At 47.5% G+C, this 18,533-nt stretch overlaps 1 protein-coding gene across 1 annotated transcript in view; it reads right to left on the bottom strand.

Annotated features, from left to right (window-relative positions):
• Window positions 1-4,739: 4,739 nt before the first annotated feature.
• The window catches only part of LOC138751019 (BTB/POZ domain-containing protein 9-like), a 35,489-nt gene continuing 21,695 nt past the window's right edge, over window positions 4,740-18,533 (bottom strand). Inside the window, exon 5 of the mRNA XM_069913119.1 lies at window positions 4,740-6,550. Coding sequence (XP_069769220.1) covers window positions 6,392-6,550 — 159 coding nt within the window. The 3' untranslated portion in view covers window positions 4,740-6,391. The remainder of the gene's footprint in view (window positions 6,551-18,533) is intronic.

Raw genomic sequence — 18,533 nt, 5'->3', positions numbered from 1 at the left:
ATTACACCTCAAAAGTTAAATAAATGGGACCCAACAGTGTCTGACAGATGTTTTCGTTGTAAAAAAGAAATGGGAACAACAATTCATGCAATCTGGACGTGTGAGAAAGTAGAAAAATTTTGGGAAGATCTAAACCAGATATTAAATAAAATTACAGAAAACAATATACCAAAAAACCCAGAGATCTTCCTCCTAGGTAACATAAAAAACAAAGAATTTGGACTTGATTTGGATGGTGCACAAAAAAGATTTGTTAGGATAGCTCTAGCCGTAGCAAAAAAATGTATTATGTCAACCTGGAAATTAAGATAATTTGAAAATACAACAATGGTATATAGAAATGAATAAATGTATTCCATTATAAAAAATAACATATAATTTAAGAAATAATATTGATATATTTGAACAAATATGGGAGCCATACATGAAACACAATAGAGAAAACCTACCGGGGACATCTACCACCTAAAATAACGAAAGGAGAAGGGAATGAAAAGAATTGACTCAGTGGAATTTCTTGTTTATTTTTATTGAATGATAACATTGTTTGATGGGTTTAATGTATCTTAGATTCTGTACTTTAAATGAATAGGGGGGGAGGTACGGAGGGTGGAATGGGAGGAGGGAGGGGGGAGAAAATGACACTGTATATATTTGAAAAGGAAAATGTATGTATCATAGTCAATGTGGTTTATGGTGTGAAAAATAAAAAAATTTAAGAAAAAAGACCAGTGGGGATCCACAGGGCTTGGTTCTGCTGTTAACCAGTGGGTTGTCCAGAGGGCTTGGTGCTGCCATTGACCAGTGGAGGGTCCACAGGGCTTGGTGCTGCTGTTGACCACTGGGAATCCACAGGGCTTGGTCCTGCTATTGACCAGTGGGGATCCACAGGGCTTGGTGCTGCTGTTCACCAGTGGGGTCTCCACGGGGCCTGGTGCTGCTGTTGACCAGTGGGGATCCACAGGGCTTGGTTCTGCCATTGACCAGTTGGGTGTCCACAGGTTTTTGTTGCTGCTGTTGACCAGTGGGGTGTCCACAGAGCTTGGTGCTGCTGGTGACCAGTGGGGATCCTCAGGGCTCTGTGCTGCCATTGACCAGTGGGGATCCACAGGGCTTGGTTCTGCTGTTGACCAGTTGGGGTCCACAGGGCTTGGTGCTGCTGTTTTACCAGTGGGGTGTCCACAAGGCTTGGTGCTGCTGGTGACCTGTGGGGATCCACAGGACTTGGTGCTGCCAGTGATCAGTGGTGTCCACAGGGCCTACTGCTGCTCACCGTTGGACAGTCCCTCTCCCCTCACCTCTATCATTCCCTTTATCCCACTGACACATCTGGTTTTAGATTCTGCAGGGCAAATTCTACCACATTATGATCACTGCCTCCCAAGGGTTCCCCGATCTTCAGCCCCCTCAACTCTCGTTCATTACCCAACACTCCATCCGGAATTGCCATCTCTCTGGTCAGCTCAGCCACAGGTTGTTCTGAGAAGCCATCCTAAAGGCATCTGATCAATTCCTTCCCTTGGGATCCAGCATCAACCTGGTTTTCCCAACCACCCTGCATATTGAAATCCCCCGCGAGGATGTAACCTTGCCCTGACCAGGGAGGGTGTTATCTATCGCCCACCAAATAACAACAGTTTAGTGGCACAGGAAATAAATAGAGATAAGTGAGGCATGTAATAATGATACAGCAGTCGTCATGGGGGATTGGGAAAATCGAGATGGCCGTGCGAGTCTGGAAGAGGACTTCATAGAATGCATCCGCAATAGCTTTCTTGAGCAGCATGTTAAGGAACCCACAAGAGAAAATGCTCTCCTGGATCTAGTGTTGTGCAATGAGATAGGTAGAGTAAACGATGTAATAGTCAAGAGCATCTGGGAAATAGCGATCATCGTAGGATTGAATTTCTCATTCAGATGGAAGGGGAAATAGTTAGATCTAAAACGAATATATTATGCTTCAACAGGGGTGACTCCCATAGGATGAGGGAGGAATTGGGCAGAGTGGACTGGGAGCACAGGCTCATTGATGAAACAGTTGAGGAACAGTGGAAGATTTTCAAAGAAATATTTTGTAATGCTCAACAAAAATAGATTCCGGTCACGAAAAAGGGCAGCAAGGGAGGGAAAAATCAACCGTGGTTAACAAAGGAAATAAAGGAGAGTATAAAATTGAAGGTGCAGGTGTACAAAGCTGCAAAGAGCAGTGGGAAACTGGAAGATTGGGAAAACTTTAAGAGACAACAAGGGGTTACAAAGCGGGTAATAAGAAATGGGAAAAAGGATTATGAAAGTAAATTGGCACAAAATATAAAAACTGAAAGCAAAAAATTTTATAAATATATAAAACGGAAAAGGGTGGCCAGAGTTAACATAGGACCCTTGGAGGATGAGAAAAGAAAACTGGTAGCAAAAAATGAGGAAATGGCCGAGGCATTAAACAAATATTTTGTGTCAGTCTTCACGATGGAAGACACGTCCAGCATGCCCAAATGCGGAGTCAAGGATGTGAATGTTGGGGAGGGCCTTGATAAAATAGTTGTTACAAAGGAAGTAGTGATGGAGAAACTAATGGGACTAAAGCCAGACAAATCACCTGGTCCTGATGATATGCATCCAAGGGTTCTGAAGGAAATGGCTGAAGTTATAGTTGTTGCATTGGTGGTCAGAGACCAAAATTCCTTGGATTCTGGGCAGGTCCCGGCAGACTGGAAGACAGCAAATGTCACGTCACTTTTTAAGAAGGGATGTAGGCTGAAGACTGGAAATTATCAGCCAATTAGCTTGACGTCTGTAGTTGGAAAAATGCTTGAAGCCGTCATTAAAGATGAAATAGTGAAACTTTTGGATCTTAAGGGTTCAATCAGGCAGACGCAGCATGGTTTTAGAAAGGGAAGGACAAACTTGTTAGGATTCTTTGAGGATATAATGGGTGCGGTGGATAGAGGGGAACAGGTTGATGTTGTATATTTGGATTTCCAGGAGCCGCACAAGAGACTTATCAGTAAGTTACAGGAAAGTGGAGTCCAGTGAAGTCTATTGGCCTGGATTGAAAATTGGTTGTCTGACAGGAGGCAGAGAGTCGGGATAAATGGGAGTTTTTCAGGTTGGCAGAGAGTGGTGTGGGGTGCCACAGGGGTCGGTGTTAGGCCCACAACTGTTCATCATTTACATTGATAACTTGGAGGAAGGGACAAAATGTGGTGTAGCCAAGTTTGCGGATGACACCAAATTGAGTGGAAGAGGAAATTGTAATGAGGATGTGGAGAGTCTGCACATAGTTAAGCTGGATGAGTGGGCAAAGGTCTGGCAGATGGAGTACAATGTTAGTAAGTGTGAGGTTATCCACTTTGGCAAGAAAAATAAAAGAGCTGAATATTATTTAAAGGGTGAAAAACTACAGCATGCTGTTGTGCAGAGGGACTTGGGAGGGCTTGTGCATGAATCGCAAAAAGTTAGGTTGCAGGTGCAGCAGGTTATTAAGAAGGCAAATGCAATGTTGGCCTTCATCGCGAGAGGAATTGAATTCAGGAGTAGGGAGGTCATGTTGCAACTGTACAAGGTACTGGTGAGACCGCACCTGGAGTACTGAGTCCAGTTCTGGCCTCCATATTTGAGGAAGGATATACTGGCTTTGGAGACGGTCCAGAGGAGGTTTACTAGGTTGATCCCTGGGATGAAGGGGTTGACTTATGATGAAAGATTAAATCGTCTAGGATTGTATTTGCTCGAGTTCAGAAGAATGAGAGGAGATCTTATAGAAACATATAGGATTATGAAGGGTATGGATAGGATAGATGTAGGAAGGTTTTTTGAGCTGGCCGGGGAAACTAAAAAGAGAGGACACAGTCTCAAGATTCGGGGAATTAGATTTAGGATAGAGATGAGGAAAAATAGTTTTTCCCAGAGAGTAGTGAATGTTTGGAATTCTCTAACCAGGGAAGTGGTTGAGGCTGCCTCATTAAACATATTTAAAATTCGGTTAGATAAATTTTTACATGATAGAGGAATTAGGGGATATGGGGAGAAGGCAGGTAGGTGGAGTTAAGTCATAAATTAGATCAGCCATGATCGTATTAAATGGCGGAGCAGGCTCAATGGGCCATTTTTGGCCTCCTCCTGTTCCTACTTCCTATATTCCTATGTTCCTTTCTGCATTCCTTCTCTATCCCCCTCTGGAGTTTGCACGCCCCATCCTGACCAATGGTTGGAGGCCTGTATATAAATCAAGGGTCTATTTCCCCTTGACGTTTCTTAACTCGACTCACAGGGATTCTACATCTTCTGGTCCAATGTCTCCTCTCTCCCAGGATTGAGTTCCATTTGTAACCAGCAGAACCATCCAGTCCCTCTGCCTCCTGATACACTTGTGTTTCCATGGACATTTAGTTCCCCGCTGCAGTCTTTCAGCCTCGACTCCATGATGGCCACTACGTCATACCTGCCAACTTCCAGACCCACCACAAGGTCACCTCCCTTATTCCCCACACTGCGAGCATTTAAATACAAGGTCTGCAGCTCTGTGTTCACTCCCTTCTCGTGTTTTGTCTCCATAGTAACGTGCCTGCACTTATCTGCTGCTCCATCAATCCCTTCCTACTTTCAACAAGTGAAATACTGGTAGGGGACTCGGAAAGTGAACCACTGGTCGGGGTCAACACGAGTTTTGACGTTAGAAAGCCTGGGAAATACAGGTAGCTGCGAACGCCTGCTTTTAGAAAGACACCACACACACATACTTCACATGGAAAGACTTTCATGGCTTGTTATATAACATAAATAATCAACAGAGCTCTCATGCAAACTCTCCAGAAAATAAGTCCAGGGTAACACAAACTGAAGGATGTAGGTTCTGGCGAAGGAATTTTCACCCTACCACGAAGGAGAAAAAGGAGACATACCCAGCAGACTGGGGCACATGGGGAAGGGAGGTTGGTCATGGGGATCTCCATGGGGTTCGTGGGGAAACGAAGATGGTCATGGGGAAGTCCATGGGGTTCATGGGGGAGGATGGTGTTGGGGACGTCTATAGCAGGTTGGGGAACGTGGGGAAGGGAGGGTGGTCAAGGAGACACCCCCAGCAGGGTGAGGCACATGGAGAAGGGAGGATGGTCAGGGAGACGTCCCCAGCAGGGAAGGGCATGTGGAGAAGGGAGGGTGGTCAGGGAGACGTCCCCAGCAGGGTGGGGCACATGAGGAAGGGAGGGTGGTCAGGGAGACGTCCCCAGCAGGGTGAGGCACATGGGGAAGGGAGGGTGGTCAGGGAGACGTCTCCAGCAGGGTGGGGCACGTGGGGAAGGGAGGGTGGTCAGTGAGACGTACCCAGCAGGTTGGGGCATGTGGGGAAAGGAGGGTGGTTAGGGAGATGTTCCCAGCAGGGTGGGGCATGTGGGGAAAGGAGGGTGGTTAGGGAGACGTTCCCAGCAGGGTGGGCTTGTGGGAAGGGAGGATGGTCAGGGAGACGTCCCCAGCAGGTTGGGGCATGTGGGGAAGGGAGGATGGTCAGGGAGACAACCACAGCAGGGTGGGGCACATGGGGAAGGGAGGGTGCTCAGGGTCCCCAGCAGAGTGGGGCACGTGGGGAAGGGAGGGTGGTCAGGAAGATGTCCCCAGCTGGGAAGGGCATGTGGGGAAGGGAGGATGGTCAGGGAGAGGTCCGCAGCAGGGTGGGGCACGTGGTGAAGGGAGGGTGGTCAGGGAGACGTCCACAGCTGGGTGGGGCACATGGGGAAGGGAGGGTGGTCATGGAGATGTCCCCAGCAGGGTGGGGCATGTGGTGAAGGGAGGGTAGTCAGGGAGATGTCCCCAGCAGGGAAGGGCATGTGGGAAAGGGAGGATGGTCAGGGAGAGGTCCCCAGCAGGGTGGGGCACGTGGTGAAGGGAGGGTGGTCAGGGAGACATCCCCAGCAGGGAAGGGCATGTGGGGAAGGGAGGGTGGTCAGGGAGACATCCTCAGCAGAGTGGGGCTCCTGGGGAAAGAAGGATGGTCAGGGAGATGTCCCCAGCAGGGTGCGGCTCCTGGGGGATAGTTTGTTTCCAGTGGGTGAGACAAGGGGCAGTGTTGGAATGGCTGGAGACAGGTGGGCCTCCAGCCCATCTATTGCAGCAGCTCCCGCCTGCTCCTTGTCAAGGTACCACTGCACTTCCTCCTCACAAGACCGTGCTCAAATCACTCAAGCCCAGAACAGACGGCTGGCTGAGCAGAACCCCAGGCTCAGGCCAGCTCTTGGGGATGCAGTGATGAGGTTCTGCACCAGCTAGCCTGACCACACGGAGAGAGGGAGTGGCACAGAGTTCAGTCTCTCAGGGTTCAGCTGGTTTGATGAAAGGATTCCCCTGGAAGGCTCCCATAATGGCAACGATTGGCATCAGCAGGGATGTTCTGCCAGGTTCATCGTCTGCACTCCGGCCTGGCCACCAAGAGCGTGCCCTGAGACCGCAGCCCCGGTGAGGCCCTGCTGCCTGCTTCAGCCCTGCCTCCGGGCCAAGCCTCACAAGGCTGCTGCACCTGGTTCTGGGCCGGACACTCAAAGTGCACGCAGTGAAATACCTGCAACAGAAGGAGCAGGAGTTAGATTTCAGGTTTCTTCTCAGAGAAGATACACATCACACACAACCCCAGGCCCTTTTACATGGAGCCATGCACTACCTCTACTCATTGGTCACCAATCATTGGGTACAACAACTAGTCAATGGGTACAACCATTACCATTGGTCATTACCAATACACATTGGTCACTATTCATTTGCACAACCACTACTCAGTGACACAACCACTACTCATTGGTCACAACCACTACTCATTGGTCACAACCACTACTCATTGGTCACAACCACTACTCATTGGTCACAACCACTACTCATTGGGCACAACCACTACTCATTGGTCACAACCACTATTCATTGGGCACAACCACTACTCATTGGGCACAACCACTACTCATTGGGCACAACCACTACTCATTGGGCACAACCACTACTCATTGGTCACAACCACTACTCATTGGTCACAACCACTATTCATTGGTCACAACCACAACTCATTGGTCACAACCACTACTCATTGGGCACAACCATTACTCCTGGGTCACAACCATTACTCATGGGTCACAACCACTACTCATGGGTCACAACCACTACTCATTGGTCACAACCACTACTCATTGGTCACAACCACTACTCATTGGGCACAACCACTAGTCATTGGTCACAACCACTACTCATTGGTCACAACCACTACTCATTGGTCACAACCACTACTCATTGGGCACATCCACTACTCATTGGTCACAACCACTACTCATTGGGCACAACCACTACTCATTGGGCACAACCACTACTCATGGGTCACAACCACTACTCATTGGTCACAACCACTACTCATTGGTCACCACCACTACTCATTGGGTACAACCACTACTCATGGGTCACAAACACTACTCATGGGTCACAACCACTACTCATTGAGCACAACCACTACTCATGGGTCACAACCACTACTCATTGGGCACAACCACTACTCATGGGTCACAACCACTACTCATTGGGCACAACCACTACTCATTGGTCACAACCACTACTCATTGGTCACAACCACTACTCATTGGGCACAACCACTACTCATTGGGCACAACCACTACTCATTGGTCACAACCACTACTCATTGGTCACAACCACTACTCATTGGGCACAACCACTACTCATTGGGCACAAACACTACTCATTGGGCACAACCACTACTCATTGGGCACAACCACTACTCATTGGGCACAACCACTACTCATTGGGCACAACCACTACTCATTGGTCACAACCACTACTCATTGGTCACAACCACTACTCATTGGTCACAACCACTACTCATTGGGCACAACCACTACTCATTGGTCACAACCACTACTCATTGGTCACAACCACTACTCATTGGTCACAACCACTACTCATTGGGCACAACCACTACTCATTGGGCACAACCACTACTCATTGGGCACAAACACTACTCATTGGTCACAACCAATACTCATTGGGCACAACCACTACTCATTGGTCACAACCACTACTCATTGGGCACAACCACTACTCATTGGTCACAACCACTGCTCATTGGTCACAACCACTACTCATTGGGCACAACCACTACTCATTGGGCACAACCACTACTCATTGGTCACAACCACTACTCATTGGGCACAACCACTACTCATGGGTCACAACCACTACTCATGGGTCACAAACACTACTCATTGGTCACAACCACTACTCATTGGGCACGAACACTACTCATTGGTCACAACCACTACTCATTGGTCACAACCACTACTCATTGGGCCAAACCACTACTCATTGGTCACAACCACTACTCATTGGTCACAACCACTACTCATTGGGCACAACCACTACTCATGGGTCACAACCACTACTCATGGGTCACAAACACTACTCATTGGTCACAACCACTACTCATTGGGCACGAACACTACTCATTGGTCACAACCACTACTCATTGGTCACAACCACTACTCATTGGGCCAAACCACTACTCATTGGTCACAACCACTACTCATTGGTCACAACCACTACTCATTGGGCACAACCACTACTCATTGGTCACAACCACTACTCATTCGTCACAATCACTACTCATTGGGAACAACCACTACTCATTGGTCACAACCACTACTCATTGGTCACAAACATGACATTGGGCACAACCACTACTCATTGGGCACAACCACTACTCATGGGTCACAACCACTACTCATTGGTCACAACCACTACTCATTGGTCACAACCACTACTCATTGGTCACAACCACTACTCATTGGGCACAACCACTACTCATGGGTCACAAACACTACTCATTGGTCACAACCACTACTCATTGAGCACAAACACTACTCATTGGGCACAACCACTACTCATTGGTCACAACCACTACTCATTGGGCACAACCACTACTCATTGGACACAACCACTACTCATGGGTCACAACCACTACTCATTGGGCACAACCACTACTCATTGGTCACAACCACTACTCATTGGGCACAACCACTACTCATTGGTCACAACCACTACTCATTGGTCACAACCACTACTCATTGGGCACAACCACTACTCATTGGGCACAACCACTATTGATTGGGCACAACCACTACTCATTGGGCACAAACACTACTCATTGGTCACAACCACTTCTCATTGGGCACAACCACTACTCATTGGTCACAACCACTACTCATTGGGCACAACCACTACTCATTGGGCACAACCACTACTCAGTGGTCACAACAGCTACTCATTGGTCACAACCGCTACTCATTTGTCACAACCACTACTCATTGGTCACAACCGCTACTCATTGGGCACAACCACTACTCATGGGTAACAACCACTACACATTGGGCACAACCACTACTCATTGGGCACAACCACTACTCATGGGTAACAACCACTACTCATTGGGCACAACCACTACTCATTGGGCACAACCACTACTCATTGGTCACAACCACTACTCATTGGTCACAACCACTACTCATTGGTCACAACCACTACTCATTGGGCACAACCACTACTCATTGGTCACAACCACTACTCATTGGGCACAACCACTACATATGGGTCACAACCACTACTCATTGGTCACAACCACTACTCATTTGTCACAACCACTACTCATTTGTCACAACCACTACTCATTGGGCACAACCACTACTCATTGGGCACAACCACTACTCATTGGTCACAACCACTACTCATTGGGCACAACCACTACACATTGGGCACAATCACTACACATTGGTAACAACCACTACTTATTGGGCACAACCACTACTCATTGGTCACAACCACTACTCATTGGGAACAACCACTACTCATGAGTAACAACCACTACTCATGGGTAACAACACTACTCATTGGTCACAACCACTACTCATTGGTCACAACCACTACTCATTGGTCACAACCACTACTCATTGGTCACAACCACTACTCATTGGTCACAACCACTACTCATTGGGCACAACCACTACTCATTGGGCACAACCACTACTCATTGGTCACAACCACTACTCATTGGGCACAACCACTACTCATTGGGCACAACCACTACTCATTGGGCACAACCACTACTCATTGGGAACAACCACTACGCATTGGGAACAACCACTACTCATTGGTCACAACCACTACTCATTGGGCACAACCACTACTCATTGGGCACAACCACTACTCATTAGTCACAACCACTACTCATTGGGCACAACCACTACTCATTGGGCACAACCACTACTCATTGGTCACAACCACTACTCATTGGGCACAACCACTCCTCATTGGTCACAACCACTACTCATTGGTCACAACCACTATTCATGGGTCAAAACCACTACTCATGGGTCACAAACACAACTCATGGGTCACAACCACTACTCATGGGTCACAAGCACTACTCAGTGGTCACAAGCACTACTCATTGGTCACAACCGCTACTCATTGGTCACAACCACTACTCATGGGTCACAACCACTACTCATTGGTCACAACCACTACTCATTGGTCACAACCACTACTCATTGGTCACAACCACTACTCATTGGGCACAACCACTACTCATGGGTCACAAACACTACTCATTGGTCACAACCACTACTCATTGAGCACAAACACTACTCATTGGGCACAACCACTAGTCATTGGTCACAACCACTACTCATTGGTCACAACCACTACTCATTGGTCACAACCACTACTCATTGGGCACAACTACTACTCATGGGTCACAACCACTACTCATTGGGCACAACCACTACTCATGGGTCACAAACACTACTCATGGGTCACAACCACTACTCTATGGTCACAACCACTACTCATTGGTCACAACCACTACTCATTGGTCACAACAACGACTCATTGGTCACAACCACGACTCATTGGTCACAACCACGACTCATGGGGCACAACCACTAGTCATTGGTCACAACCACTACTCATTGGTCACAACCACTACTCATTGGTCACAATCACTACTCATTGGGAACAACCACTACTCTTTGGTCACAACCACTACTCATTGGGCACAACCACTACTCATTGGTCACAACCACTACTCATTGGGCACAACCACTACTCATTGGGCACAACCACTACTCAGTGGTCACAACAGCTACTCATTGGTCACAACCGCTACTCATTTGTCACAACCACTACTCATTGGTCACAACCGCTACTCATTGGGCACAACCACTACTCATGGGTAACAACCACTACACATTGGGCACAACCACTACTCATGGGGCACAACCACTACTCATGGGTAACAACCACTACTCATTGGGCACAACCACTACTCATTGGGCACAACCACTACTCATTGGTCACAACCACTAATCATTGGTTACAACCACTACTCATTGGTCACAACCACTACTCATTGGGCACAACCACTACTCATTGGTCACAACCACTACTCATTGGGCACAACCACTACTCATGGGTCACAACCACTACTCATTGGGCAAAACCACTACTCATTGGTCACAACCACTACTCATTTGTCACAACCACTACTCATTTGTCACAACCACTACTCATTGGGCACAACCACTACTCATTGGGCACAACCACTACTCATTGGGCACAACCACTACTCATGGGTCACAACCACTACTCATGGGTCACAACCACTACTCATTGGGCACAACCACTACTCATTGGTCACAACCACTACTCATTGGTCACAACCACTACTCATTGGTCACAACCACTACTCATTGGGCACAACCACTACTCATTGGTCACAACCACTACTCATTGGGCACAACCACTACTCATGGGTCACAACCACTACTCATTGGGCAAAACCACTACTCATTGGTCACAACCACTACTCATTTGTCACAACCACTACTCATTTGTCACAACCACTACTCATTGGGCACAACCACTACTCATTGGGCACAACCACTACTCATTGGTCACAACCACTACTCATTGGGCACAACCACTACACATTGGGCACAATCACTACACATTGGTAACAACCACTACTCATTGGGCACAACCACTACTCATTGGTCACAACCACTACTCATTGGGAACAACCACTACTCATGAGTAACAACCACTACTCATGGGTAACAACACTACTCATTGGTCACAACCACTACTCATTGGTCACAACCACTACTCATTGGTCACAACCACTACTCATTGGTCACAACCACTACTCATTGGTCACAACCACTACTCATTGGGCACAACCACTACTCATTGGGCACAACCACTACTCATTGGTCACAACCACTACTCATTGGGCACAACCACTACTCATTGGGCACAACCACTACTCATTGGGCACAACCACTACTCATTGGGAACAACCACTACTCATTGGGAACAACCACTACTCATTGGTCACAACCACTACTCATTGGGCACAACCACTACTCATTGGGCACAACCACTACTCATTAGTCACAACCACTACTCATTGGGCACAACCACTACTCATTGGGCACAACCACTACTCATTGGTCACAACCACTACTCATTGGGCACAACCACTCCTCATTGGTCACAACCACTACTCATTGGTCACAACCACTATTCATGGGTCAAAACCACTACTCATGGGTCACAAACACTACTCATGGGTCACAACCACTACTCATGGGTCACAAGCACTACTCAGTGGTCACAAGCACTACTCATTGGTCACAACCGCTACTCATTGGTCACAACCACTACTCATTGGTCACAACCACTACTCATTGGGCACAACCACTAGTCATTGGTCACAACCACTACTCATTGGTCACAACCACTACTCATTGGTTCAACCACTACTCATTGGGCACAACCACTACTCATGGGTCACAACCACTACTCATTGGGCACAACCACTACTCATGGGTCACAAACACTACTCATGGGTCACAACCACTACTCATTGGTCACAACCACTACTCATTGGTCACAACCACTACTCATTGGTCACAACAACGACTCATTGGTCACAACCATGACTCATTGGTCACAACCACGACTCATGGGGCACAACCACTAGTCATTGGTCACAACCACTACTCATTGGTCACAACCACTACTCATTGGTCACAATCACTACTCATTGGGAACAACCACTACTCATTGGTCACAAACACTACTCATTGGTCACAAACACTACATTGGGCACAACCACTACTCATTGGGCACAACCACTACTCATGGGTCACAACCACTACTCATTGGTCACAACCACTACTCATTGGTCACAACCACTACTCATTGGGCACAACCACTACTCATGGGTCACAAACACTACTCATTGGTCACAACCACTACTCATTGAGCACAAACACTACTCATTGGGCACAACCACTACTCATTGGTCACAACCACTATTCATTGGGCACAACCACTACTCATTGGGCACAACCACTACTCATGGGTCACAACCACTACTCATTGGGCACAACCACTACTCATTGGTCACAACCACTACTCATTGGGCACAACCGCTACTCATTGGTCACAACCACTACTCATTGGTCACAACCACTACTCATTGGGCACAACCACTACTCATTGGTCACAACAGCTACTCATTGGTCACAACCACTACTCATTTGTCACAACCACTACTCATTGGTCACAACCGCTACTCATTGGGCACAACCACTACTCATGGGTAACAACCACTACACATTGGGCACAACCACTACTCATTGGGCACAACCACTACTCATGGGTAACAACCACTACTCATTGGGCACAACCACTACTCATTGGGCACAACCACTACTCATTGGTCACAACCACTACTCATTGGTCACAACCACTACTCATTGGTCACAACCACTACTCATTGGGCACAACCACTACTCATTGGTCACAACCACTACTCATTGGGCACAACCACTACTCATGGGTCACAACCACTACTCATTGGGCAAAACCACTACTCATTGGTCACAACCACTACTCATTTGTCACAACCACTACTCATTTGTCACAACCACTACTCATTGGGCACAACCACTACTCATTGGGCACAACCACTACTCATTGGTCACAACCACTTCTCATTGGGCACAACCACTACTCATTGGTCACAACCACTACTCATTGGGCACATCCACTACTCATTGGTCACAACCACTACTCATTGGGCACAACCACTACTCATTGGGCACAACCACTACTCATGGGTCACAACCACTACTCATTGGTCACAACCACTACTCATTGGTCACCACCACTACTCATTGGGTACAACCACTACTCATGGGTCACAAACACTACTCATGGGTCACAACCACTACTCATTGAGCACAACCACTACTCATGGGTCACAACCACTACTCATTGGGCACAACCACTACTCATGGGTCACAACCACTACTCATTGGGCACAACCACTACTCATTGGTCACAACCACTACTCATTGGTCACAACCACTACTCATTGGGCACAACCACTACTCATTGGGCACAACCACTACTCATTGGTCACAACCACTACTCATTGGTCACAACCACTACTCATTGGGCACAACCACTACTCATTGGGCACAAACACTACTCATTGGGCACAACCACTACTCATTGGGCACAACCACTACTCATTGGGCACAACCACTACTCATTGGGCACAACCACTACTCATTGGTCACAACCACTACTCATTGGTCACAACCACTACTCATTGGTCACAACCACTACTCATTGGGCACAACCACTACTCATTGGTCACAACCACTACTCATTGGTCACAACCACTACTCATTGGTCACAACCACTACTCATTGGGCACAACCACTACTCATTGGGCACAACCACTACTCATTGGGCACAAACACTACTCATTGGTCACAACCAATACTCATTGGGCACAACCACTACTCATTGGTCACAACCACTACTCATTGGGCACAACCACTACTCATTGGTCACAACCACTGCTCATTGGTCACAACCACTACTCATTGGGCACAACCACTACTCATTGGGCACAACCACTACTCATTGGTCACAACCACTACTCATTGGGCACAACCACTACTCATGGGTCACAACCACTACTCATGGGTCACAAACACTACTCATTGGTCACAACCACTACTCATTGGGCACGAACACTACTCATTGGTCACAACCACTACTCATTGGTCACAACCACTACTCATTGGGCCAAACCACTACTCATTGGTCACAACCACTACTCATTGGTCACAACCACTACTCATTGGGCACAACCACTACTCATGGGTCACAACCACTACTCATGGGTCACAAACACTACTCATTGGTCACAACCACTACTCATTGGGCACGAACACTACTCATTGGTCACAACCACTACTCATTGGTCACAACCACTACTCATTGGGCCAAACCACTACTCATTGGTCACAACCACTACTCATTGGTCACAACCACTACTCATTGGGCACAACCACTACTCATTGGTCACAACCACTACTCATTCGTCACAATCACTACTCATTGGGAACAACCACTACTCATTGGTCACAACCACTACTCATTGGTCACAAACACGACATTGGGCACAACCACTACTCATTGGGCACAACCACTACTCATGGGTCACAACCACTACTCATTGGTCACAACCACTACTCATTGGTCACAACCACTACTCATTGGTCACAACCACTACTCATTGGGCACAACCACTACTCATGGGTCACAAACACTACTCATTGGTCACAACCACTACTCATTGAGCACAAACACTACTCATTGGGCACAACCACTACTCATTGGTCACAACCACTACTCATTGGGCACAACCACTACTCATTGGGCACAACCACTACTCATGGGTCACAACCACTACTCATTGGGCACAACCACTACTCATTGGTCACAACCACTACTCATTGGGCACAACCACTACTCATTGGTCACAACCACTACTCATTGGTCACAACCACTACTCATTGGGCACAACCACTACTCATTGGGCACAACCACTATTGATTGGGCACAACCACTACTCATTGGGCACAAACACTACTCATTGGTCACAACCACTTCTCATTGGGCACAACCACTACTCATTGGTCACAACCACTACTCATTGGGCACAACCACTACTCATTGGGCACAACCACTACTCAGTGGTCACAACAGCTACTCATTGGTCACAACCGCTACTCATTTGTCACAACCACTACTCATTGGTCACAACCGCTACTCATTGGGCACAACCACTACTCATGGGTAACAACCACTACACATTGGGCACAACCACTACTCATTGGGCACAACCACTACTCATGGGTAACAACCACTACTCATTGGGCACAACCACTACTCATTGGGCACAACCACTACTCATTGGTCACAACCACTACTCATTGGTCACAACCACTACTCATTGGTCACAACCACTACTCATTGGGCACAACCACTACTCATTGGTCACAACCACTACTCATTGGGCACAACCACTACATATGGGTCACAACCACTACTCATTGGTCACAACCACTACTCATTTGTCACAACCACTACTCATTTGTCACAACCACTACTCATTGGGCACAACCACTACTCATTGGGCACAACCACTACTCATTGGTCACAACCACTACTCATTGGGCACAACCACTACACATTGGGCACAATCACTACACATTGGTAACAACCACTACTTATTGGGCACAACCACTACTCATTGGTCACAACCACTACTCATTGGGAACAACCACTACTCATGAGTAACAACCACTACTCATGGGTAACAACACTACTCATTGGTCACAACCACTACTCATTGGTCACAACCACTACTCATTGGTCACAACCACTACTCATTGGTCACAACCACTACTCATTGGTCACAACCACTACTCATTGGGCACAACCACTACTCATTGGGCACAACCACTACTCATTGGTCACAACCACTACTCATTGGGCACAACCACTACTCATTGGGCACAACCACTACTCATTGGGCACAACCACTACTCATTGGGAACAACCACTACGCATTGGGAACAACCACTACTCATTGGTCACAACCACTACTCATTGGGCACAACCACTACTCATTGGGCACAACCACTACTCATTAGTCACAACCACTACTCATTGGGCACAACCACTACTCATTGGGCACAACCACTACTCATTGGTCACAACCACTACTCATTGGGCACAACCACTCCTCATTGGTCACAACCACTACTCATTGGTCACAACCACTATTCATGGGTCAAAACCACTACTCATGGGTCACAAACACTACTCATGGGTCACAACCACTACTCATGGGTCACAAGCACTACTCAGTGGTCACAAGCACTACTCATTGGTCACAACCGCTACTCATTGGTCACAACCACTACTCATGGGTCACAACCACTACTCATTGGTCACAACCACTACTCATTGGTCACAACCACTACTCATTGGTCACAACCACTACTCATTGGGCACAACCACTACTCATGGGTCACAAACACTACTCATTGGTCACAACCACTACTCATTGAGCACAAACACTACTCATTGGGCACAACCACTAGTCATTGGTCACAACCACTACTCATTGGTCACAACCACTACTCATTGGTCACAACCACTACTCATTGGGCACAACTACTACTCATGGGTCACAACCACTACTCATTGGGCACAACCACTACTCATGGGTCACAAACACTACTCATGGGTCACAACCACTACTCTATGGTCACAACCACTACTCATTGGTCACAACCACTACTCATTGGTCACAACAACGACTCATTGGTCACAACCACGACTCATTGGTCACAACCACGACTCATGGGGCACAACCACTAGTCATTGGTCACAACCACTACTCATTGGTCACAACCACTACTCATTGGTCACAATCACTACTCATTGGGAACAACCACTACTCTTTGGTCACAACCACTACTCATTGGGCACAACCACTACTCATTGGTCACAACCACTACTCATTGGGCACAACCACTACTCATTGGGCACAACCACTACTCAGTGGTCACAACAGCTACTCATTGGTCACAACCGCTACTCATTTGTCACAACCACTACTCATTGGTCACAACCGCTACTCATTGGGCACAACCACTACTCATGGGTAACAACCACTACACATTGGGCACAACCACTACTCATGGGGCACAACCACTACTCATGGGTAACAACCACTACTCATTGGGCACAACCACTACTCATTGGGCACAACCACTACTCATTGGTCACAACCACTACTCATTGGTCACAACCACTACTCATTGGTCACAACCACTACTCATTGGGCACAACCACTACTCATTGGTCACAACCACTACTCATTGGGCACAACCACTACTCATGGGTCACAACCACTACTCATTGGGCAAAACCACTACTCATTGGTCACAACCACTACTCATTTGTCACAACCACTACTCATTTGTCACAACCACTACTCATTGGGCACAACCACTACTCATTGGGCACAACCACTACTCATTGGTCACAACCACTACTCA

This window comes from Narcine bancroftii, unplaced genomic scaffold (assembly GCF_036971445.1).
Source record: "Narcine bancroftii isolate sNarBan1 unplaced genomic scaffold, sNarBan1.hap1 Scaffold_602, whole genome shotgun sequence".
Lineage (NCBI taxonomy): Eukaryota > Metazoa > Chordata > Chondrichthyes > Torpediniformes > Narcinidae > Narcine > Narcine bancroftii.
This window is presented reverse-complemented; position numbering and strand designations above follow the sequence as displayed.